The sequence below is a fragment of the Erigeron canadensis genome, chromosome 3 (assembly GCF_010389155.1).
Source record: "Erigeron canadensis isolate Cc75 chromosome 3, C_canadensis_v1, whole genome shotgun sequence".
Classification (NCBI taxonomy): Eukaryota; Viridiplantae; Streptophyta; class Magnoliopsida; order Asterales; family Asteraceae; genus Erigeron; species Erigeron canadensis.
The window spans coordinates 43127434-43154807 of NC_057763.1; the positions used below are offsets into that span (position 1 = coordinate 43127434).

The following is a 27374-nucleotide window of genomic DNA, read 5'->3' on the forward strand; positions in this document are numbered from 1 at the left end:
TCAGTGACTTAATCTGGTAAGAAGATGATATTTAACTTCATCTTCGGTGACTCCCGCAGGAATTCGATCGAGTCACAACATCTTGAAGCATAATATCATCAACACATGACATGCTTGCATGGTGCACTTTTGCGTCCATTTCTTTCAACGCATCCATCAATTTGGCGGCTGGCCAGCTGTTCACGTTGTTGGTCGATTGTACTCTTATCATCGCATCTTCGCCCATCATTTTCACTTCCACTTCATTACTATCCATCTTATCATTTGTGGCTTTTATTTTCCTGCTAGAAGCAGATTTTGATTCGTAACCCAAGGTACAAGAATCGATGAGATTATTCTGATGTGCTGTTTCGACCTTCACTACTACTTTCTTTGGCTTCGGATGGCCGTTGGCACGCACTCCTCGAAGTTGCGACTAGCTCGAGTAATTCAACTTTGTGTTTGAGTTGATTGATGTAACATACGGCGTCAGCCAGTAATGATGCTTTTGTCCATTTTGGACACATTTGGGACTACGGACCGAAGCGTGTAGAAACGTTGGTTTAGTTTCTCACGACGTTGGCGCTCGGCTTCAACATGGTTGACTGGCGCCGCATCATTGTCCCTTCCTTTTCTTTTAAGCAGTACGTACAGCCCCTTGTTGTTTTTGCCTGGCTGTTGCAAGAAGTAGTTGGCAGTGATCAGAATCCGAACATTTAGGGAAATTAATATTTATGGTTGTTTTTTGTCTCAATTTCTTAATTATTCACAGCTGGCTGTGGTTGTTGCTGGGTTACATCGGTACTCATGCAATCAGTAAGGCTGATACTTTCGTCTTCTGGCGGCATCACGTGTTGTCGTTCTTGATCATCATCGTCTGTTGTCTTAATAATCTTCATCGGTAAAGTTCCATTATGAGAAGATGAAGAAGCAGAAGGGGAAGAAGATCCTGCACCAAACAACGACCGGACTTGGTTGGCTAAATTACCGGGAGTGTTATAAATCAAATGATAAGAACCCATTTCTACAACCCCATTAGTAGTGGGAATGTAAACAGTGTTTCCAGACCATGAATATGAGCTTCTCTGGCCCTATCACAGCCAGCCGAATGAAGGCTGTTGGCCCCGGTTAGCCAGATGACCGAGTTTGAAAATTTTTTTGAAACAGTGATTTGGGGAGGGTGTTTTGTCAAACAAGTTTTCAAAATTTTTTTTTATAGAACGGGGTAAACCGGCTTTTGAAAAGCCGAGTTCAAAAAAGTTGGCTCGAAACCGGTATTTCAAAAGCCGGCTTCGAAAAAGGACACCCGAAACCGGCTTTTCAAAAGCCGGGTTCAGGCTTTGCAGAATGATGTGACAAGGCGATGACGAGCTACAGTGGTCGAACGCACAAACTTCGAAACCGGCTTTTCAAAAACCGGTTTCGAATCTTGTATATATAACTAGCTACAGTGGGGAATGGATGGCTTCATAACAGAGAAACTAATAAAGATACAATTGCATATACACTCATGGGGTCATTCATGAACAAAAGATTCGATATATATATTAGTTTTATAGACAACGTAAGATTTAGAAAGTGAGCTTGTAAGGTATTGAAGTTTCATAATCAAATAAAACACCTAAGTATGCAACAAATAAATCTAATCTTTAGAGATTTTGCGTTTGGCAACATCAATATTTTCTTTTACGGCATCAGCAGCATCATCGGCTTTTTCAGACACATTTTCGTTCACTTTCTGGGCAGCGTCTTTAGCAGCCTTCCATGCATCTTGTGCCTTTTCTTTTGCCTTTTCGGCTATGTTCTCTGTTGTACCTGCGACTTTCCCAGCAACGTCCTTCGATTCGTTTGTCATCTTTAAAAATATCACAAAATGGATTTTAAGTACAACCCTGTTAGGTCACTTATCTTGTGTCATATTTTGATTCACTATACATGGATTTTAAAAATATCGCAAATCTATTTTGAGACTGCTAGGAAACGAATTATGTGTGTGTGGGGTATATACATACTAGTTTATATGTGTGTTATATATATACTAGTTTTAAAACCGGTTTTTGAAAAGCCGGTTTCGAAATTTGTGCAAAGGACCACTGTAGCCTTTATGTACTCTCCTGCTAGCTTGTCACATCATTCTGCAAAGCCTGAACCCGGCTTTTGAAAAGCCGGTTTCGGGTGTCCTTTTTCGAAGCCGGCTTTTGAAATACCGGTTTCGAGCCAACTTTTTTGAACCTGGCTTTTCAAAAGCCAGTTTACCCTGTTCTATAATTTTTTTTTTCGAAAACTTGTTTGACAAAACACCCTCCCCAAATTACCGTTTCAAAAAAATTTTCACCGAGTTTGTGGCTAAATTAAAGCTTTTGCAGGACCTGAGCCGTCTCCCAACATAAACGTCTTGGTTAATGAACAATGTAAAACCAGTCATTAGTGACGTCGACAGGATGATGATTAGTGTTTTCGGGTCCAAGAAGGGTTGGATATCTTTAAGGACGGGTTTGTCCGGGTTTTGGAGAAAGTGTCCATCGGCCCAAGTTAAAGCGAATCCGTTTTCATCGTGGTTGTTAATAGTAATTATTTTCCAGAAAATGGAGTAAGCTAGCCCACGGATGGTGTGGCTGGCTTTGGAGTAGAAATTGGAGTTTTTGGTGGCATGGCGGTGAATTATTATTGTTTTGGTTTCGAGGGACGACGTTGTTAGGGAAGGAAACTATGGAAGAAGATGAAGAAGGCGAACGAGCATAAAGTGCACTAGTAGTGTCCATGGTCGATCGGCCTTTATATGATGAAATCTATACACTATTTTAATTGAGGATATATTTATATATATAAGTTATTATTATATATAGAGAGAAAGAACCTTTATATACATTCATCAATTCGGTATAAACATTCGATGTTTTAAAAAACCGGACCGGACACTGAACCGGGATCACAAAATTTTACTGATCGGACCGGTTGGATTGGTCGGATCGAAGTTGGACCGGGTTTATGACGAAGGTTACATATATCAAAATAATATCACAAGAACTCTAATTTAAACTTAACATCAATTTAACAATATTAAGTTCTAACATCAATTATCCTGCCACATAGGCTTTTTTTCCCCCTCTCCCAGTCTTTCTTTACATAGATCTCGTCAAACACTGGTGGTGATGGTCAACAAAACATTGATCAAAAGAATGATTAGGAATATTAGGGTTAGTATTCATAGAAAATTAAGGCATACATCAGTTTATTTGACCTTTTTTTTACTAAAAAATTGATGAGAAACAAAAAATAAAGACATTGACTTTCTTTGACCCGGTTCACACCGGTTTGAATACCGGTCCGATTCACATTCTACTATTAAACCGGGATCTATCGAACCGGATTTTTTAAAATATCCAGTTGGACCGTGACCGGTCAGAACCTAAGTATTTATTTTTACACAGATTGTATAAAAATGTATTATTTGACCTGAAAAATCAAAGTATCATATTGGAAGTCTTAATGTATACTTCCCGTGATGAGTGTTTAAACACCCGTAAGTATATTAGAAGTATGTGGTAAGTATGTATGTAATATTGGCCGTGCGATTACGTACACTTCTGCGTGTAGTCTGTAACGTTTTCAAATGATTGATGTGTCATGCATATATCTTATTTAATTTAAATCTATAATTAAAATAGCTTAACGTATAGAGTGACACAATATAGTCTATGTACGTGTTTTAGGGGTTAACTTATAATTTATTACTATTGATGTACAAAAACGTGAACTATGGGTGAAACATTAATTAATTAAGGGCATTTTTTTAATAAAAATATATTAAATGTCTAAATGTATTATGTAAAAAATAAATAATTAACGGTTAATATTAAATATAAAAATAAAATTTAACTTAATACATTAAGTTCTTAGTTATTAAGTCTCGAGAACGGATTCTATGTCATATATAATTAAACAAAACAACATGGACGGTGGCTTTTGGTAAATGCATAAATGTTCCAAGTTCAAATCTTAAATATCTATACTTACTATCTAATAAACATAATAGTTTCATGTTGAAAGTTATATGGGAAAAAATGTCTAAAATACTTTTAATGATTATATTACACTATCAGTCTTTTATCTTATAAAATATCTTCATTAACTCTTTATATCAAACACTTTTACATCATTTATCCACACCACTCGACGCCACATTTACTATCAACAGTCGTTCCCCACTACCATACCGTCGCCGTCACAGACACTGCCTTATTACTAATATATATATATATATATATACATATACACCAATAAACTAAAACAATATTGTAGCATCCATTAAATGACACATGACATTATATTAAAAATTATATTAAAAAGACAAGTGTTTTTTTTAGGCATATCTATTAAAAATATACCTTTTTAATAATAACTAAAATTATATTATTACTATTACTATTACTATCCTATGTAGATACTAATAAATCGTAATCGTGATATGTATAAATCCTAAATGTAGTATTTCTACTACTATCCCAACTCTACCAAAGTTACAAAAATATAAATAATAATAATAACCCAAACTTTGGTAGAAAGATTTCCATTAGCATTTTGATTCTATTTTTCTTATATATTCATAAACAATAATAAGAAAGAAACACCCTTTTTATTTTGGTTTGGTGAACTTCTTAGTCGGTAAAAAAAGAAGCAGCAAAATCTAATTCTATTCGGTCAAGACTCAAGAGCAAAAAACATGAGCAAAATTTAATTGTGTTATATAACATTCGATGAAAGTCACACCGTTGAAAACACATCTAAAAGTCAGTCAAGTTATATAACTTTATCAATTATTATATAACACAAACAAATATATTTAAAGTTAAAATTACAAAAGAAAGACTTTGAAAATTTAATATTGGACACTTCTAATGAGATAGAAAGAGTATATTTTTGATGATTTTTGAGTATGTAGTTTAGTTAATCTAAACATTGGAACCATTTGATAAAAATATATTATACGACTAAAAATAAAGTAGATTATATAAGGTGACTATTTTTTTAAAAGTATGTTATACTTTATGTTAAAATATAACATTCGATGAAAGTCACACCGTTGAAAACACATCTAAAACTCAGTTAAAGTTAAAATTTTAAAAGAAAGACTTTGAAAATTTAATATTGAACACTTCTAATGAGATAGAAAGAGTATATTTTTGATGATTTTTGAGTATGTAGTTTAGTTAATCTAAACATTGGAACCATTTGATACAAATATATTATACGACTAAAAATAAAGTAGATTATATAAAGTGACTATTTTTTTGAAAGTATGTTATACTTTATGTTAAAAATAAAAAATAAAGTGATTTATATGAAAAAAAAAAAATATGTTACACAAAATGACTATTTTATGAAAGTATATTACATTTTAATGACTTTATCCCCTTTATGTACTATTATTTTACATTTGTTCACTTTTAGACCCTAAGGTATTATGTGTTTACAAATAAGGTATAACTTTTAAAAAATTTAAAATATGGTTTTGTAACCGTAAGTTTTTAAAATTCTATCGTTTTAAATTATTATTTTTGTTTATGGTTTTAAATTATTAGTTAATGAAACTTTTCTATTGATATTATGTTTTTTACATTTAATATAATGTGACTTTAATATTAATATAAATGATGACATGGTACTAATAAACTAGGATTTTAATGTGGGGTTAATGATAAAAGTAATTCAGTGAGTATGGTGAGTCAATGTATTGCAGACGTGATATTAATAGACTGAGATTCAGTGTGGTGGATTAAAGATGGTCGAATTCTTTTTCTTATACTACCCCAATCTCTTTATTTTAAATAATTTCCCCTTAAATAATGTGAAAATCTAAATAGAGTGATAAATTTACATAACTTTTTAGCAATATACAACAATATCTATTTTATAACACAACTAGTCATAATATCCGTATGATGTACGATATCTATAGAGATTGTATTATAGAAAAAATTTGAATATGCCTCATACATGATTTGTAAGTATGAAATAAATTGTGGTTAAAATAAACCGATGATCGAAACTAAATTATAATAAATAGTAATGATAAATATAATATATGTTTAGTTAAAGGTTTGTATTTGCTTTAAAATTTTAAAATGACATCAAAATTGAAAATTGTAAGCATAGAGGATGTCGACAAATAGCCTTGTGATTTCAGATCGTAAACTCAATTTTTAAAGTTTTCATGTTATTAACTTATTATAAATAATATAAGTAATAGAAGTTGAAAAACTGAGAAGGAAAAAAAGACATAATTATTAATGAGAAAAAAAATTAATATAATGTGTTTTGTATGTATAAGTTAATAATTACAGTTTAATTCTAAGTCTAATGAAGAAATTGAATTTATATAGAATTTAAAAATGTAATTTAATAAAATAGATAAATTAAAAGGACACATATTAATCAAGGATTACACCACGTATCATTTCAAAAATATAAAAATTACACCACGTATTATTTCAAGAATATGTCAATCATGTTTTAGTTTATTGGTAGAAATAAACTAGTGAATTGGTGTAGATGGCGAGATATATCACTTCCCAAGTCTAAAATGCGAATCCAACCAACTCGACCAGTCGACTTCCTCGTTTTATTTTTCTATTCCTTTCCCTCAACCCCGTTATTTCGCCGGAACATTCTCCGTTAACCATATATACATATACATAATCTTGATAAAAATATCTATATCAATATCAGATAAATCACGCTGGCAACTTCAACTAATAACATATACTTGAAACGTTTATTTCCACAAACAACCACAACAACACGGCGACCGTTGGACACTAGTAGTTTGTTTATAAATCGGCGGCGTGGTAGTTCAATGGATATCAACTTGTTTAAGTTATGTTCAGGGCTTAAGTTTCTTGGATACTTAATGATCTTTCTTGTTGCCGCAATTATTGGTGTTTCGTACTATGTTGTTGTTGTTCTTACTTTGGGCCCACAACTATCACATGGTGGTTTTACATCTGTTGGTTTTGTTGTCATAATTATCGTCTTTCATCTACTTGTAAGTGCTTCTGCTCTGATTACCTTTTACTTAAATCCTTTTCAATTTGTTTGATACTGCACTGTTTATCTGCCAAAATGGATTGAAATCGATTATCGTAGTAAGTTTATGTGATTATGCCCAATTGGATGTCACTGTGGCCTCTCAATAGCTAACCACTAACTCGCTGTTCAAGATTAATATTGGGTAAATGATAATAATGTATGTGCCATTTATGATAGGTTATTAAAGTTAGTTTGGTAGTTAAGGATTTAGGAACTAATGATAGTCTGGTATTCGGGTGTTAAATCGTTGATGTAGAGTAAGATCAACGGGTGGTTTAGAAGACAGTATGCGATTTCATTCGATATTGTAAATATGCGTAATATGCATTGGGGATCCGTATGTATGTATGGGGACCTTTATTGTATTATAGATAGATACATCGGATTATTAAGGCTTACAATTGATTGAAGTGGATCTTGCTCGTTTGTAAGTAACAGTCGTCGTGTAAAGTCTTAAACAATGCCTACTACGAATGTTATAGATAGCGAAAACACATTGTTAAGTCTAATTATCTCTCAATAATTTACGGATACAAGTTGTTTAAAGAATTAGATAATAATTTTATCAGATGCTATCTAGTGGTTTGAAATTGGGTATTTTCATCAACAAGAAAGGAAATTTTGATTTTGTTCAAGTCTAGTTACTGATAGTGTATATAATATACCGGTGCCATGTCACCTTATTTTTATGTTATAATAGTTGACTCAGCAACACATAGTAGCATAGTTAACACCAGACTATGGAAAAACCTGAAGATGACTTAATATATTTATGTCAAAAACGTGCTTGGTGATGTTGGACTAGGCAATCTATGTGGTCATGCAAAGAAACAGTGCTTTGGGCTGGATAGATTATAGCTAAGGACACACTGCCCGGTGCTGTTTCCATTGTTATACAGTTGACCCATAGCATGGCGGTGCTTAGGTGTTAATCGCTTTTTAGCAAATGATCTTAAGAATAATATTCCCCACGAGTGGTGTAAATATGAGTCATCTGATCCACACAGGTTCATATAGTGTCATTGTTCAAAATGGTATGTCATTTCAGTTTATATGTATCAGACAATCTACTCTTATCTTACAAGTATCTTTCTCGTACTTTACCATAAATTAGTTATTCATCGTCCTACTAAAGATCTTTAATCTATCACACTATCAGTCATGATCCATGTAGGCGTGTACTCTGCAATTCTTACATTTTGGTTTGTTAATAGATTTATTCTTTTATAGTATTCTTTTGTGGGATGGACGTGGCCATGAATTTGCTCCATTACATTCTCCCTATTTCAGGCAATCTCTGTTCTTTGTCAGCCTCCAATGCCGCACATTTCTTTAATCATATTACACCGTAATTTTGGAATACTCGATTACTCGGCTTGGTTATCTACCTGACTCCATTTTATATAACTTTCTCTGTATAAGAAGCCGTTAGCAATTATACACTGTGATGTCATCATTGTCTATGCCTTTTCATCCTTCTGATTACAATCTCCAGGCTAAAGAAGATAACACTACATAGCAATCTCAGTATCTCACCAACTCAATTACATTCCACATATTCTTTACGATGTTTCTCAACTATCATCTTCTTGAATGAGTCTGCCACTATTTTCTCAAACAAGTAATGTCCGGCATGGTATAGTTTTTTACTAATTGATTGTTTTGTGTTAATTGCTAACTAGACCTTGGTACTTGAACATGCTTACGTGCTAATGTTGTACCATACGTGCATAAGATTGAGTACAGTCCATATTAGACTATTATTAGTTGTCACAAGGGGCAAATGGTTATGAATCTTTCAAGGCTTTTAGTCTTGTTGTGGAATCCACTACCACCAAGCTTATTCTTTTGGTTGTTTTTTCTAGAAGATGGGATATTTATCAAGCAGGTGTGAATTGGGAGAAGTATCTGATGCTACTTATATGGCACAACCTCCACCCATCATGCTACTGTTTAAAAGGAAGCCATTTAGGCCTTAAACAGACTCTTAGGTGCTCTTGCATGGTTTGACAAGGTGTCTTCCTCTTTGGTTGCCTTGGTCCTACTAAATGTCACTGTGATACATGAGTTGATGTGCGCAATATTCCGTCTCATATACGCTCGTATTATGATTGCTTGCAATCCCTTCTCTTAGATTAAAGACTTGATTGAACAACTAACTTCTCAGTTATATATTTACTCAGAGGGCAAACCAGATTCACATATTCTTCGTTTGGGTCAGGAGAGGTATCTCCTTGATTTTTACCATTTTGGGTCTACATCCCACCTTCCCCGTACTCTGCCCATGACGATATTGGGTGGTGTTGTGCTATGTAAACCCATTTCTACAGCTATATTCAATTAGTATGGTGTCTCAGTTTATGCAGACTCCTATTGATCTTCCTCCGGTAAAGAGATTCTTCTTTGTATTAGGGTACTGGCATAGACGGATCGTTTATGGAAGTCTTATGATCTCTTGTTACACATTTTTTTCACATCTTGATTTTGGGTTAGTTCTCCAGTTGATCGTAGAATTTTTTGTAACTTTCACTTGTGAGTCTACAAACTTTATGGTGTGACAATGCTCCTACTACATACTTGTCAGCCAATTGAGGTTTAGATCACCACACCAGACACATGGAGATTGATTTACGTTTTCTTCGTGAAATGGTCCTATCTTATTCTGTTTCTGCTGAATAAGTCCCTATAGAGCAACTTACCGATGTTTTCACAAATTAAGGCCCATTTACTTATTGTTTTTGATATTCTGGTCCAATTTACTCGTTGATCCTGTCATTTAGCTTGAGAGGGGGGGATTGAGATTAGATTACATGACCTTTATTTCTGTTATGGCAGTTAGGTCAGTTGTGTTTAAGTACTCTTGCGTGTCTCATAGACGAATAGTACCAGTCTGTATCTTGTGTAATCAAGAAAGTTACTAAAGTTTGATCAACCCTTTTTATAAGAAATTAACATATATAGTTGACCAAGAATTACACAACATGCTTTTTTAATATCATATCATATGTTGCAGCTTGTATTGTTAACATGGAGTTATATCATGGTAGTTACGCATGACCCTGGCTCTGTTCCTGAAAACTGGAAACCCACATCAGAAGAAAATCTAGAAGCTGGACCTGATACTTCAGATTCTACGTCTATGGATGTACTGGAAAGTAGACAAGCTTTAAGCTACTGCCGTAATTGTCGAAATGGGAAGCCACCACGCTGCCATCATTGCTCTGTTTGTAAGTTAGATTTACTGGATTTCGGGGTTGTTTGAGTCTTTGAGACTGTATTTTGAAAGTGGTTATCTGCTTAACATACAATCAATTTCTAGTGTTTGGGCATGAGATTGGTTTTGGTTATCTGATTATTTCAGGGTGAAATAATCAGTTTCAGAAAACCTGCAACTGAGTTGATTCTGATAATATGTCTTTTAAGTCCCTGAATAACCAATATCAGCCAAATACTCGACAACGAATTTTCACAATTCCACACACATCCAAACACTATCTCATGCAGTCTGTTTTGTTACAGCCAATTATCTATGATTATTCCAAATAACATAATCACTTCCAAAACACGATGCCGAACACCCCTCATAGTTGGACCTTGATGCTGGTAATGCACAATAACGACTTGGCATATATGTTGCAGGTCAAAGATGTGTATTGAAGATGGATCATCATTGTGTATGGGTGGTGAACTGTGTCGGGGCACGCAACTATAAATATTTTCTTCTGTTCCTGGTATTCGCTTCGCCTTGCCTTTTAAATCGACTAATCATCTATGTGTGAAATTGAACTATAATATTAGCCAATTTTTAAAAAATACAGTTGTATACATTTCTGGAGACAACAATGAATACTATAGTATTACTTCCAAGTTTCTTGAAATTCTTTAAAGAAGCCAAAGGCCGCTCAACCTCACCAAGCGATCTTGCTCTTACATTTTTGACATTCGGTAACTTTCAATTTTTATCAACCTTATAGTTGAAACCTCTCGTATACCGCTTCTCGTATTCATATAGATTTTGTAACTTGATGCAGTGTTAAATTTGGCTTTTGCACTAAGCCTACTATGTTTCATAATAATGCATGCGTCTCTCCTATCGAGCAATACTACTTCCGTGGAGGTAATTATGAGGAAACCTTGGTTTTCATATATTTATTAGATGTTGAATTCCCCCTTTTTCTTTATTTAATACAATAGCAAGTTGTGGATGGTTGTCATCTACAATTAAACCCTTTTTTCAGTTTTACTTATGTATTTTTTGTTTTATTTTTGTAACAGGTGTATGAGAAGAAAGGAGTTGTAAGGTGGAAATATGATTTGGGACGGAAGAAGAATTTTGAGCAGGTAACTCGCACTCAACCTCTCAACTTGCAATCTGCTTAATCAGTGCATATTAAATAAGAGGGATTCTTAACATTTATTTATATCCATCACGATCACGTTCTATGTAAACGTTATGCTGTGTTGTAGGTCTTTGGCACAACGAAGGCGCTTTGGTTGCTGCCTGTTTTTGCCAAGGAAGATTTAGAGAATATACCTGCACTACATGGCTTAAACTTCCCAACATGTTCGGACGATGAAGCCCAATAGTATTAACTTCCAACCTTGTACCAGCCAACATGCTTAAAAAAGTTGGCACGTATATAAAATGTCATTACAAATGTACGTTAAGTTATTAGATCATTCATCATTCCAATTTCTTCCGAAAGTAGTATTGACATTAGTAAAAGTTTTGTAACCAGATATATTCCGCATTTGTGTAAATTGTGATTAAGAACATAATGAAATAGCTTGAATGTGAAGTTGAGTACCGAATGTAAAGGGACATCTTACCTTATTTAATGATTATGGATGCGTGTGTGAACTTTTTGTGCATATTGGCCCCTTGTAAGCCAATTGACTTTTGCATCATTGTTGCTATTGACTTGTTCAAATCATATAAGTTTTCCCTTTTCATTCATTCATTCATTCATTCATTTGCTTTTAATATATGAATGATATATGTCGGCACATTAGCTTGATATTATTTCGTGTTGTAATTGAAATTTTTATCTTGTTTAGTTTTTGGCTTTACTTAATAGTTTAATATACTAACAAAGATAACATTGTACCCGCGCAATGCGGCGGCGGTGATGGCGACGGTAGTTTAGTGGTGTCGGTGACAGGTGGTGATCGATGACATCGACAATTGGTGTCGAGTGATCTAACCGTGTAAGTTGATACAATGCATGGTGATAGTGATATTTTAGAAGATAAGGGTTTAAAGTGTAAATTAATTCATTAAGGGTAATTTTGGTAATATCTAATAACCCTTTCTATAAGGGTTGTTTATTAAGGGCAATCTAGTAATTTTTCATCTAATTAATTTCTTACTCTTTTTTAAAATAGGGGGTGAATAATCATTATAAAGGAGCAGTAGATTATATGGTTTTAATCTTTTGTTAAAAGCCATAAATAATGGAGTATCCATTACAATGAAAACTTTCTATGCTGTCACCTCGATCTGAAAATGATATTATCTTGCAATGCGACATGTACGTTATGTATAAAATCAGTTCCATTAAAATTAATTAATTTTACTTGTGCCAATTATAACCAACATTTATTTGCTTATTACGCCATTAATTAACTGAGATATGATGAAGAAGATTTGTTTAGAGATTTGGAAGTTGTCTTCATCATAAAATGAACGTGACCGCATGCTTTGATGACCATATAATTGTCTGTGTTCAATTATTTTTTTCATGAATATTGCTACAAATTACAAAAGAGATCAAGCACAATCAATCGACAAATTAAGGTGGCAATAAATAAATTCAATGGTACGTATAGATATAGATATACTACATATATTGAAACCAAAGAAGTAATGATATTAAACTGTAGCAGCACTACGGTACGAATCTAAACAATTTGGATAAGCCATGATCAAAAAACGATGACGTACTATTGAAAAGATGAAGCGATACCAAGTCAATGGTCGCAATTAAAGTCCACAGAAGAAAATTGGGCTTGACTAGCACAACTGACCAAGAATTCTACATGATGTAGACAACAACAATTCTGATCCTTTTCTAGCTAGCAATCCAACTTGCTTGTGCCAAAAAACCGCACACGACTCCAATTTTGTTCAAATCAAGTTTTCTCGATATTTGCTTCGTACGTGTGACCAATGATTCTTTTGATCATATATTGATCATACGCAAACAAAGGAAGTTAGGTGGAATAGAAACCGAGTGAGAAAAGTTAACAATTTAATTTGTTAAACGAGATACGTCACGTTCACTTTGCACCCAATTCGGATAAGGGTTTAATCATCTTATCCATCGTCGTCATCCTAGAGTTTTCCAAAAATTGGGTTCCAACAAGATTTTCCAAAAATTGTGGTCTTGTCGGGACTTAAAGCTATGATACTTCCAAATGACCATATTTCTAGCTATACAAATTGGATATATACCGGATATTGGATGAACCATGTTAGAGATATAATACGACGTTGAGATAATTAATGTTCATAACAATCTCGCGATAAGAGTTTAGACTCTAAAATGTCGATGTACTTTTTCAATTGTACGCGTATTGTAGATACATATATAGATGTACTTTTTAAAACCAATTAGAACTAATGAAAAACTATATATGCAATTAACTAATTAAGCAACCCTCTCTATTATTAGTAGATAATAATGTAAAGCCAGCATTAAAGTCTAAAACTAACGAAAACAACTAATTTTAAAGTACTTCAACTTAACATGGCAAAACCTACGAAACGTAATTGAAAAAAAGCATAATGTACCAAGGTTTCTCCATGTTTTAATTATTACCTAATTAAATTGGATTGCCATCAACAAAAATTTATGGTGGTTGTTACTTTTTGGACATGCTGTTCTTTATATACAAAACAACAATTAAGCTAGATATTGTTCCAACTTATCTAATGCCTACATAAGGTGTTTTATAATTGACCAAATGGTTGCGGATTCAACTCTCAGCTTAAGATAAAGCTGTAAAAAGACGTTACGCCAAGATTATTTCTAAGCATATATCCGATGTTAGGCCAAGATTATTTCGTGTTTAGACAACTGGGAAATTAATGTAGTTTCAATAGAAATTAAAGCAAGTAATTAAAGATAATATATGTTAGGTATTTAATTAAAGCTTGATATCTTAAATAAAGTCCGTCCTCATGTAGATACATGTGTTATAAGTTTAAGGTCGACCTAATTATTATTGAGACAAACATTATCAAGCTACTCGTATATATGTACTTGACTAATATATGAATTGAAAAAGATTAAAAACAAAAACTTTATTTGGTGATACACTACCAAATATGCTTTATGGTGTTGTACAGTACAACACTGTAAAACACAGTTAGTCGTGTATCGACAAAAATTAGTTGTGTACAAATCGCTTTCCAAAAAGATATAATGGACTGGTAAAAATCATATCATCAAAAGATATATGATCATGACCATTAATTACGTTTACAAAAGCTACTATACAATAAGCTAGTACAACCTAACCTAACCAAATGGAAATGTGATGAGATATAAAACCACCTCATTGTAACGTACAATCAACCATATATATGTGCATTCAGTCAATGGTCGTTCTCCATCTGACATCTACATCTATATATATACACGTACGTACATATTCTTCATTTTACTATTTATTTGACCACTTCAATTCTCCATACCAAAACACCATACATATATGTACGTATGTATATATGTAGTGGGACGTTGCCCCAAAGATACATGTTAAAGTGTTAAACCGCATTCAATGAACTCAACCATATATACCACATATATGATTCGAAATTATCTATACTCCCTTATAATAGAGGAAGCTCATTTTTATTTTTTTCAAATTACAACATCGATCTACCTAATTTATCCCTAACTTTTATTGATAATTACCATTTTACCCCAAAACCTTTCCAATCACCATTCAGCACCACCTAACCACCGACAGCCGTCGCCTTTTTCAACCACCACCAGTCGCCGGTATCTTCAACCACCTCCAGTCACTGCCGCCACCAACACCACCGCCGCCGTCACGTAACGCCGCCACCAATCTCCGCCGCCAACATTGCTACTTCAGCCGCTTACCACCACCAGTCACCGCCGCCGTCGCCATTGCATCACCATCACCGCCGCCTGAAAATTCATTGAATCTCGCCGGAAAACTTAGATCTACGATTGCTCCTCTATTTCTTCGAATTGGAACTCGAAATTGTTACCAAAATGCTCAGGAACAAAATCCGCACACACCCTTGCCAAAATAAAACCGATTCAAGGTTCGCCGGAAAATTCAAAAACTCGTCGGAAAAGTGAAAAACGTGATTACTCTTTCACTTTTTCGAATTAAGACACGAAACCCATTGCAATCGAATCAGAATTCAATCGTGAACAAACCCTAACATATTGTTTAGTCCAAACACTTCGCCGGAAAATTAACTGGAAACGTTGAAACGGCAAACTGAAAGTATGAATATGACCGAAATCTGGGATTTGTTTTAATGCTAAAATCCACCTTCTACGCCGGTCTCCTACATTTGGGTTTCCACCTCCGTCCATTTCGGTCAAGATCTGATGAGTATTGGAAAAGTACACACCTTTTTCATCATATTTGAGTTTATTGAATTTTCTGCTCCGACGAAGATGGCGGTGTGAATTTATCTGGTGGTGGGCTGACCATGGCTGTGGTAGCTACATGGTCATTAGGGTTTGAATGAAAGAAGATGGAAGAGATTGCAGAGGGAGACATAAAACTACTATGAAATTGACGACTGAATGTTATGGTATTTTTTTTAAAAGATAAATAATGGAGTACATACTTTTTTTTTTAGAAAAATGGCTTCACAGCTTTTGATACACGTGATTCCCATAGACCATAACTATTTTTCTTTCTTTTTTATTTTATTTAGTTGGAATGGCAGTTACTTTTGTACTATAGGAATTTATATATTATATTTTATTTAATTTAATTATACCTGTCAATTTTTTTTATAAGAAAAACATATAAAATTACAAGACTTATTTTTTTTATATTATAAATTTACTGTACTTTCTTAGAAGCTATTAATACGTGTGATACGATTATTAATGTATGTTTTATACATATTTATTTATGTATTTTTCTTATATACTTTTTATTTTTATAACTCTTACGATACAATTCACGATTCAAAATTTCGCAAAACGAGTTAACACACGAGTTGCGAGTTAACAAATATGTTTATAACTAACAACAAAAGTTCTAACTAACGAAAGATAAGTACCACTTTTAATTGTCATCATCACGACATATTGTACGTTGTAAATTTTTTCCGCCACATTGCACGGGCACTAGGCTCGTTCATTTTAAAAAGGATAAGTATTATTAGACTTTAACAATTAATATATGTACATCATTATGATCGATGTGTATTATACATTCCTTTAAGTTTGAAAAGATTGAGTTCATCAATTGATAGTACAGTTAAAATATGTCTTAAGAGCTAGCCTATATTAGAAATACGTACCCACATATAATAATATATAGAGATTATTTAATATATATGTGTCTTAAGGTGTAACCAATGCTCCAAATATTGTTCTCGATTCAAGAAGAATGTCAGTATTTTTTCTATCTTATAAAAAGAATTTGATAATAATGTATTTGTAGGACACATTTTAGATAATCCTTGTAATATATTCTCAATGTATGTATATAATAATATAATAAATGTATGTAGATGGATAGTCACCCACCCATTACCGCCCTACTTAATTAATCCATACCCATGCATATATAGCCAGCTACTTTCTCCTAATTAACCTAATTTAACTCATTTGCAAACTATAGCACACTCTGCTTTCTAGACGTATGTATTGTTTAACCACCAACAATCTTTCTTTCCTACACGTTCATAATAAAAATTCATTATATAACTAACTAGTTAACTTCGATCCGGCCATATGTATATTTATATATATATATTAATTTCCTCTTAATTATGATCCCTTTTCCTTTATTTTTTTTTAATTGGTTGATCGAGTTTGAGTGCCACATGGTTATTTTCAAATTTAATGAGACATGTATGTACCTATATATGTTAATATATATATATATATAGGAGTAGTAAATAGAATAGAATTCATATATAGTAAAGGAAAAAAATTTTGAAACAATAAGCTGAAAATGAAGTAGCCCTATTGGTCCAAAAGAGAGAAAAGTAAAAAGGACCTCTCGAAAAAGCAGGGTTCCTACATGCCTGGATCCAGATTCCAGAAGTAAGACAGAAGAAAATTGGGACCCCAATGGGACAGACAGACTACTTGAATTTAATTAGATGTAGGTTTATGAGGCATAAACTTGTGATGTTGAAATAAAATTAAGCTACTGTATTTGTTTTAGACATTTCTTCTAATAGTTAATAGTCGTATACTCTAGCTATAATTAACTAGTTATTACCATAGTAATATAACTTAGTTTTTGCAAAAACAAGAATCAACAACATTAGACATCTAAAAATAGTCAAATTTATTATTTTATTGATGTTAGTAAATGTTTTTATTTACTCGTAGAAAGAGTATTAGAAACTTTTATTAATTGTACTGATCGATGGAATTTATCATGATATGACTACTGGGTGCATATTAATTATTTTTGCAAAATTTTATTGCGAGAATTATATATACTCCGTAATAAATTAATAAAGTGATTGCTTAATTAGATAAATGGCATTATTGTAAACTATTAGGTACTTCAAATCACTGATGGATCCCAATTAGCATATATAGTCAATATATTATAGTTAATTAATTCCATATATACTATAAGTCTATAAGTTGTTACCGTTAATTATTTACCCGTCTTTTACTTGATTGAAGTTTAAATTAAGTCAACTCAGCTCCCTTAAGGCCAAATTAATTCTGGCTTCGGCGCCCTTGTTTATACTTCCCTCAAGTAGTCTAGTCTGGCGAAAAGTTTGGTACGTGTTGCCTGTGTTGGTATAAGTTTAACTTCCCATATTGCATCGATACGGAAGATGCGTTTTCAGATCATGCATGTTGGTCAAACGAAGAAAAGAATAATTAATTTTCAAAGGAGGTTGCTAATTTGCTATGTACAGTATTTTTACATGGCGGGCTTATGAAGAAGTGGATTGATGAGAGCGCGAAATTAAAGAACATTTTGGTGAGGTACATATATATATGTTCTCTTAGCTTTAGTTCGATCCTAATTAATTTAAACTAGAATCTATGGATTTAGCTTCTAGTTTGATTTGAACTTAAACTTGGATTAAATTTTGTCAACTAATTAAAACTTGTTAAAATCGTTTAACTTGTACAAGAGTTTAATAGTGTTGGCTACCAACAAAGTTAAGTTATTGCTAAGATTAACATGGTGCATGAGTGTTAATTTGATTTTCACTTAATTAAAATATTGTATTAGCATCTCAGTAAGAGTGATTGTAATGTTGTGCAAATGACACAAAAACACATCATAATTAAAGTTACTGTATTAAATCAGTAACCACTTAACATCACACTATAGATGTAACTATTACATTGAAAAATTGACCTTATAACACCATAACACACATTATCGTATCACCGTGGCTTTACCCAAGCTGAGCCAAACTGCACACCATCGCGTTAGTACTGTGATAGCGCACCGTGGTGGTGGTATACGTGTGTTTGGTCAACCACGAGCTCCCCGCCAAGCCCCATTACGTATGCTCTACTTACGGCTATATAAAATATTTATATTTAAGAAACTATAACACATCAATTGAGGATGTAAGTTTTATCTAGAATGTAATGCAATATTAGTGCATTTAATTAGTTTGTTATACAACAAGAGGCGAGGACATTGGTGTTATGTTTTACATCAATTACATTCCAATAGGTTGGCTAACAAAATAAAATTAAATGAAAGATTTGACTAAATACTTGGGAGTTTCCACCAACAATTATGCGTGAGAACACAAGTTGGAGTAAGGTTATAAATAATGTTAATGTTCTATAGGTGGTTGAGCTATCTACAATAACCCTTTCTCTAATGGCCAGCCAGCCAGCCATCTTCCCTCTTCTTTCCATTTAATGAAATAACACATCATCAATTATCTGCCCACCCTACCTATCTATACACATTCACATTTTCTCCAACCCCCTTTTTATAATCCATTCCCCAATCCACTTCCAAACACAACACAAACCCCCATTTCTTTTCTCTCCAATTACCCTTCTCTAGAAACTCTAGCTACTTGTTTATCATTATATCATAACATTCTTCTTCATATTATTCTCACACAATTACTACTACCTATATACATAATTATATACACACACACGCACATATATATATATAATTTGTGCAATGGATCACAATAATAGTACTGTGGACATGGATACGGAAAGGTTAACCGCGGAGCTAGACATCAAGGACTCAACATCCGTAGTCATCAAAATTCGACGAAAACTACCCGATTTTTTACAGTCAGTAAAACTCAAATATGTCAAACTTGGTTATGGCTATTCATGTAACACTGCCACGCTACTTATGCTTGTTGTTCTTTTCCCATTATTGGTAGCCACTATAATTCAACTCACCGGGCTTGGACTCTACACTTTCTCACAAATTTTAACAAGTTTTGATACTGCCACGGGTCTGACCGGTGGCATATTTTTACTTTTTCTTTCCGGGGTTTACTGGGCCAAACGGCCCACCCCGGTTTACCTAGTGGACTTTGCTTGTTACAAGCCAGAAGAAGACAGAAAAATGACCAACGAAGGGTTCGCTAAGATGTCCCAGGATTCGGGTTATTTCGAGCCAGAAACGTTACAGTTCCAAAAAAGAATATCAACCCGGTCCGGTTTAGGAGACGAAACGTATCTCTCGAAAGGCATCACGGCTCGACCGCCACAACTTAACATGAAAGAAGCCCGGGCCGAAGCAGAGCAAGTCATGTTTGGTGCCTTGGATTCTTTGTTTAAAAAAACCGGGATTCGGCCTCAAGAAATAAGCATTCTTATTGTCAACTGTAGTTTGTTTAACCCAACTCCTTCACTTTCTTCAATGATCGTTAACCATTACAAACTAAGACCCGATATAATGAGCTTTAACCTCGGTGGAATGGGCTGCAGTGCGGGCCTAATATCAATAGACTTGGCCCAACATCTACTGAAAGCAAACCCAAACTCATACGCTGTCGTTTTGAGCATGGAAAACATTACGTTAAACTGGTATCCTGGAAACGAGAGATCAATGCTTTTGTGTAACTGCATTTTCCGTATGGGTGGAGCTGCAATGTTGTTGTCAAACAAATCGAGAGACCGAAAACGTTCAAAATATCAGCTAGCTCACACGGTCCGTACACATAAAGGAGCCGATGATAATAGCTATAATTGTATCTATCAACGAGAAGACGATAAGGGTATCGTGGGCGTTTCTTTAGCTAGAGAACTCATGGCGGTTGCGGGAGACGCACTCAAGACAAATATAACAACTCTCGGCCCATTAGTTTTGCCATTTTCCGAACAATTGATGTTTTTTGTGACACTTGTGAAGCGAAAAGTGTTTAAAATGAAAGTGAAGCCTTATATTCCTGATTTCAAGCTCGCGTTCGAGCATTTTTGTATTCATGCCGGTGGCCGGGCTGTTTTGGATGAGATGCAAAAGAATTTGAGTCTAACTGATAGGCACATGGAGCCGTCGAGGATGACGTTGCATCGGTTTGGAAATACGTCTAGTAGTTCTTTGTGGTACGAGTTGTCATATGCCGAGGCAAAAGGTCGGGTTTCAAAAGGGGACCGAGTCTGGCAGATTGCTTTTGGGTCGGGTTTTAAATGTAACAGTGCTGTTTGGAAAGCGCTCAAGGCGATTCCCGCGGGCTGTGAAAGTAACCCATGGGCCGATTGCATCAACAAGTACCCGGTTAAGGTTCCGGTCTAATTATTATATATATTACGAGTATCAAATGTTTGTATATTCAATCAATCCAATGGTGGAAAAAGGTCATGATTTTTAATCCCCACCTGATTATTTTGATGTCATATTTTTTTTTTTCAATTGTAACGTACGTGAACACTTTTTGTGTAATTTATTGTGTTTTATGTTTTAATATTGAGTTATCTGAGATCTTGGATTTGGTCAACAAGATAACTTTGACTTGATATATATAATCAGTACGTTTTGGTGACAATTATATTGGTCACAATCGAAGGGAGGATGTGTCAGACTTTGAATTACTTCTATAAAATTATTTCTTGTATGTTATAGATATACATATATTATATATATACATGGCACTATTATAGCACATGGGATGGCTGGCTGTACTTACACAAAGAATATATATGCCACAAACTATATAAAAAAGAAACATAAAGGAATAATATGAGCAAGAGAAAAACATATAAAAAGTCAATATCTATTCAACATAACAAGATAGGTATTCGCGCAACGCGGCGGCGGTGGCGGCAACGGGTGTTGCTAGTGGAGGTGGTGGTAACGATGTGGTTATTAATTTAAAAATAATTGATATAAATGATAGTGTAGTTATTTTATGGTTAAGGGATGCATCTTTTGTAAATAACTTTATTAAGAATATTATAAAGATATTAAGTAGAAATATTTAAATTACTGAATAAAGGGAATATATAGTTTTGATAAATAAAGGTAAAGAGTTGAAAAGAGGAGAGAGTAGTTTGTTTATTAATAGAGTATAGATTTACACTAGAGTAATTGAACTAATTAGTTTGAATACAAATGTCATTTTCATATACTAAAAGAGATAAACTTGAAAAGTTATAAAGCAATAAATGTAAATATCAAGTCATTTAGAAGGCTTTTAAATCAAAGTCTGTTATCAGGGCATGTAAATGCATGTTATATTTGAAAGTTTAACAAAATCAAAGTCTGTTAAATACGAACTTCATTGAATCAGAAAACATCTCATATGTCTACAAAAACAGACAAATACATTAGTTAGGTAACTAAAGCCCACAAAAACCGTCACCTCTAAAATAACCTGCCGTCTGAAAACCCGTTATGATAAAACTTTGTCTCGGATCGAATTGAACTCACAGACCCATAATCCCAAATCCAATCTCGTTATTTTCCCAAACCGATTAAACTAAAGCTCGATCATGGCAATTAATGTTTATAGATGGGGAGCCAACTACCATCAACTAGCCTTCTTAATAGTCCCTCTTTACACGCAGCCAGACCATAACAGCTGCTTATAGCATTTAGACTTAACAGCCAGACCATGACATCTTTTCAATTCTTTTGTCATAATTCCTTTGATCACCAATCGCATGAATTGACACAGTTTTCAATCAAGTTAATTACTCTTGTATGTTTCCATCCATCTTTCCTACACACTAAACTACAAGTAAAAATATCTATCACATATGCCTTTCGAAAAAGAAAAAAAATCTATCACATACGAAAACGTGTATTTTAAGAGGATATATATATTACTCAACTTATTTTCTACTTATTTGTTTTTTGGGTATTTTTAATTTGTAGGCATTTTTGTCAATAGTGATTATAAGTGAAACTCCTTGCATAATTAGAAATCGCCAGTAATTTGAAAAGTCAAGAAAGATAATTAGCGAAATTTACTTTTAACTACAAAGACAAAAATTGATATAATCTAACTCTTAAATTCATTCAACTGGATGAACCAACAACTATTATGCTCCAATGTCACTCCAACTCTAGATATATATATGTTTCTAATTGTTTATTTGTTATTGGTTTTCTTGTATACCTAAGACAGGTTTAATTTACAGGTATATTGGTTAACAACCAACAACCAACCAATACATTTAATTTCTTTGTTACACGTTTTAACTTTACTAAACTTGTACGAGTATAAGTTATTGATTGATGTATGTCTTTGGTTGATAAGAAAAAGTTGGTCTGTTCATATTGAGTTCACTCATCTGGGCCAAAAATGGACCTAAATAATTAAAGGGGGACTAATGAAGAAGCAGAAAATTATACATATGTGTCAACAGTCAACCAATTAGAGAATTTAGATAGGCTTTAAATTTGATTCGATTTTTTATAGCATCTTTTTGTCGGGTTTTTTCGGTTTTCGGTTTATCGGTTCGGTTTTTGCTCACCCCTAAACCATATTATCAAATATCCTGTCTCTTACGATTTGAGTCACGGGTCAAAAATCAGGTTATCGAGTCGAATCTAAAACAACGAGCCGAAAACTATGGGTATCATATGTCTACATCTAAATCCAATATTTCCAGTTATTTATAAATTTTCTATAAGCTGTTAAAGACGTCTCTCAACTATATAATATTTTACTTATTTCATTAGTTGATCGTAATTACCTTTTAGCGTCACATTAATAGGTACACCGAACAAGATGTATGTTAACAAGTATAAAACAGAATAATTGTTTTTGTATTGATTCTTTTTAATCTTTTATGATTTCAACCGATTACAATGGGTTCTATTTATACTAGAATTGTAGAAAGTAAATATGGAAACTATGTAAATACAAAGATCCTTGAATTGTAGAGGAAGCCGAAATCTTATATTTTTGGTAGTGATGACGATTAGTTCTGATCCAAAATCTTTTCTTCTTTCTAATACTCTCCCTCAAGTTGAATAGTGAGATCACCAATATTTAACTTGGATTAGTTTTGAGTTTTGACTTGAGCTACCGCTTTTTTCAGACATAGTAGCTTTTGATTTGATTATTTATCTACCGTCTTCTTCAAACATGGTAGATTTTGGTTTGGGTTACCGCCTTCTTCAGACATGGTAACTTTGATTTGAGCTGCCGCCTTTAGACATGACAGTCGACATGGCAGTCGTTTCTTTTGAACCGCCGTCTTCAGACATGGTAACTTTTGATTTGAATAACCGCCTTCTTCAGACATGGTAACTTTGATTTGAGTTGCCGCCTTTAGACATGACAGTCGTTTCTTTTGAGTTGTCGTCTTCAGACATGGTAGCTTTTGGTTTGATCTACCGCCTTTTACAGACATGGTAAATTTTGATTTGGAGCTACCGCCATCAGACATGGTAGTCTCACAGTTTATTTTGTGAGATACCGCCTTCACTTTTTTATATACCTATATTAGATTTTAATTTGAGATACCGTCTTTAACAGACCTGGTATCCTTTTTGATTTTTTTCTTTTCTAACAAGTACTTCACTTCATATCCACCAATGGACTCGACACCTTTAGTCACTAAACCGAGCATTCCTCTCTCGTGATGAGGTTGTATATGCTGATGGTTCACAAAACCGAAGAGGCTGTTGTACGACATCATATATACTAGCTATTAGAATCAAGATTCGTCAATATACCTTCTCAGTGGAACAGGTCAAGATGTCCCATATCAGTATCTGCGGTAACATGAAATTGAGGTCGAAAGTCACGTCATAAATTTAATAACAAGAAATAAGAAAGATATATAGGTTAAAAAGTGAAAGTATGAGGGCAACACTCATCAGTTATCACTTTTCACATGCAAAATTGCAGTATGTCATCATCAATTCATCATGCATACCTTTTCATTTATGTAAAGATTAATATTTTAAAATCTAAACAACTTTACATGAATTGTTATAGTATGTATCGAACTTTAATTATATGCAATGTATATAATGAACTTTTAAATCTTGTGCATTTTATGTATTCAATCAATCAAAAGCTTACAAGTGACCGCTTATGTGATTGTCACATATATTCGGATACATACAATGCACATGATTGAAGTTTCATATATATATTATAACAATTCATGTAAACAAATAAATTCATGTAAAGTTATTTACATTTTAAATTACTAATCCCGTAGTAATACACAATACAAAATATAATCCATCTATACATAACTAGAGATTACAAATAAGCTTATCTTTAGTTCTTTACTACCTAAACACGAGTACCTAGGTACACATAGGATTCTAGTATACATCTACCTATACGTTCATGTTAATATGTTACCAAATACATGAAAAAGATAAACGATCTAACATTATCTATATTCCATTAAATATCCTCTTGTCGCAAAGTATATAAATTTGAACATGCAAAATGTCAAGACTATCCATCCCAATGGATAGAGGGCTGAATGTATCATGAATTATGAACTAAATTGCACCGATATTAGTCTCTTATATCCTAAAAAATCTTTATTATCCCCTTTAGCATCTTACATCAATTACTTACAGCGCTCGACGTCGCCATCACTATCAACAGACAACAGTCGTCGCCACCATCGCCATTGCCATCTGTTGCTGCCACCAACTGTGGTCATTGTCATATTGTGTGAGTATCATGCATGCTATATCTAGCTTAACAAGACATATGAGATTTTTCGGCCATTTAGTGTTCGACCCATAGATATATGATTTAATCTAGATTTGATTATGAACGTTTTCAACCCATTTTGCCACCACAAGGTTTTACCTTACCCGAAACTTTTTGTGACAACATTTTATCTTGTTTTACTAAATCTTTTTTTTATATATATAGAAAAATTAATATATAAAGTTTGTCTTAAGATAAATGTAATTGATTCTAAATTATATTTTAAATGTTAAAATGAGAGGTTTCTTCTTTACATTTTGTACACAAACTTGAAAAATAATTTATTATGATGATATTTAACGATTGAATAAATAAAAAATATTGAAAAAAATATATGTATTTTTTACAATATTAAGTATGTGTTATTATAAGAAAAAATAAAAATTGTAATGAGGATTTATGGATACTAAAATTGGGTTTCAATTTCTTTTAAAGCCCAACATGTTTTTATTTTGGACCTCGATCCATTTGGGTTTCCTTATCATTTGTAGTGGTGGTAATCTAGTACAGTATTACACAAAATATCAAATACTCGCTATTATCAAAGAAAACCACCAACCCATGTGGGCCGTTAACACCTTATCCTGCATACTATGTCCTCCAGCCACCAGCACCGGCCGTCCCTTCATCATAGTATCCGCCAAACCTCGTAAAAACATTAGCTACAACAACCACGAAGAAGAATACGAGGAAATAGACGTCAGCCCAGAATTGGGAATGTTGAAGCAGCAAGAAATGGAGGTTAATTTAGACGATGTTTCTGAGAACATTAGTGGATCAGCTGTATTGTTGGCATTGCAAAAAGCAAGTGCTCAGAAAACAGTTAAAAAGATTAACAAGAAAAAGAATAGTAAAATAATGAAAGATAAAGAGGATCAAGGAGATGCGGTAGTTGTGGATTATAGCAATGTGAAGCCGTTGCGAATAAAGAGCGATTGGAAGGTTAGGTTGGATGAACTCGAATCGCAGATCCAGCAGTTTTTTTCCTAGTGAATGTTAATTACTTATGTTTTATGCATTTTAATACAATTTTCTTTTTTCATGTATGTACACGTTGTTTATATATAAATCATACGAGTAATAAAAAAAAATGATAGTTTAAAATAAACCCGCCCATTCAGTGTTTGGATTCGCCAATCGACCGAGTCTCTATTCACTATATATTTTCTTTTATAAAAATAGAAAATTAAATATATAATTCCTTTGTCCTGTAAAACCATTTACAATTATATAAAATTTGTCTTATGATAAATGTAATCGATCATTAATTTTATTTTAAATGATAAAGTGAGAGGTCTCGTTTTTACAGTTTATACACAATTAACTTAAAAAATAATTATTATGATAAACATTTAACGATTGAATATATAACTAATTTAGTAATAAAAAGATATATAAGTGTTAATTTAGAATAAATAAAAATTGTAATGTGGATAAAAGGCCAAAATTTTCATTTAAAATATGTGAAAAGAGCAAATTTACCACTAATTAATTTAAAGACTCAAATTTGCCATTACATAACCCTAAAAGAAGCAGATTTGTCGGTCAAAATATATGAAAAGAACAAATTTACCATTGATCTTTTTGAAACTCTTATTTGTCACTAAACAAAGTTATAAGTGTAAATTGTAATAAAAAAAATATAACAACAGGTAAATTTGTCACCAATCATTTTCCACGAAATGTTCCAACTATTTCAAACTATTGTTATATATTTCAAATAACGTACGTCCTCAAATATGTGAGACTCTTATGAAACAATACATATTATGCTCAAGATTTAATAATATATTCAGTTATGAACATAACCAATTAAAAAGATGAGGTGTGTTACTTAAAATGCCGTTCATATTAATCATACATGGATCTAAATTGTATTGAATTTGAGTTTTTGTTGTGTATTTGTATATACGGAGTATTTTGAAAACATATTCAAAATATCACATTGTTTATGTTA

General features: G+C 33.2%; 2 protein-coding genes and 1 pseudogene across 2 annotated transcripts; 2 read left to right on the forward strand and 1 right to left on the reverse strand.

Moving 5' to 3' along the window:
• On the reverse strand, positions 1 to 2741 carry LOC122592180 (annotated as a pseudogene).
• Positions 2742 to 6575: 3834 nt separating this feature from the next.
• LOC122593782 (probable protein S-acyltransferase 12) lies at positions 6576 to 11886 on the forward strand. Its single transcript, XM_043766230.1, has 7 exons — positions 6576 to 7024; positions 10082 to 10295; positions 10708 to 10799; positions 10887 to 11013; positions 11100 to 11185; positions 11344 to 11409; positions 11536 to 11886. Exons 1-7 carry the CDS (start codon positions 6836 to 6838, stop codon positions 11653 to 11655), a joined length of 894 nt encoding a protein of 297 aa, XP_043622165.1. The 5' UTR covers positions 6576 to 6835; the 3' UTR covers positions 11656 to 11886.
• A 7378-nt stretch (positions 11887 to 19264) lies between these two features.
• Positions 19265 to 21242, forward strand: LOC122593781 (3-ketoacyl-CoA synthase 1-like). Its single transcript, XM_043766229.1, has one exon. It carries the CDS (start codon positions 19441 to 19443, stop codon positions 21013 to 21015), a length of 1575 nt encoding a protein of 524 aa, XP_043622164.1. The 5' UTR covers positions 19265 to 19440; the 3' UTR covers positions 21016 to 21242.
• The last annotated feature ends 6132 nt before the right edge of the window (positions 21243 to 27374 follow it).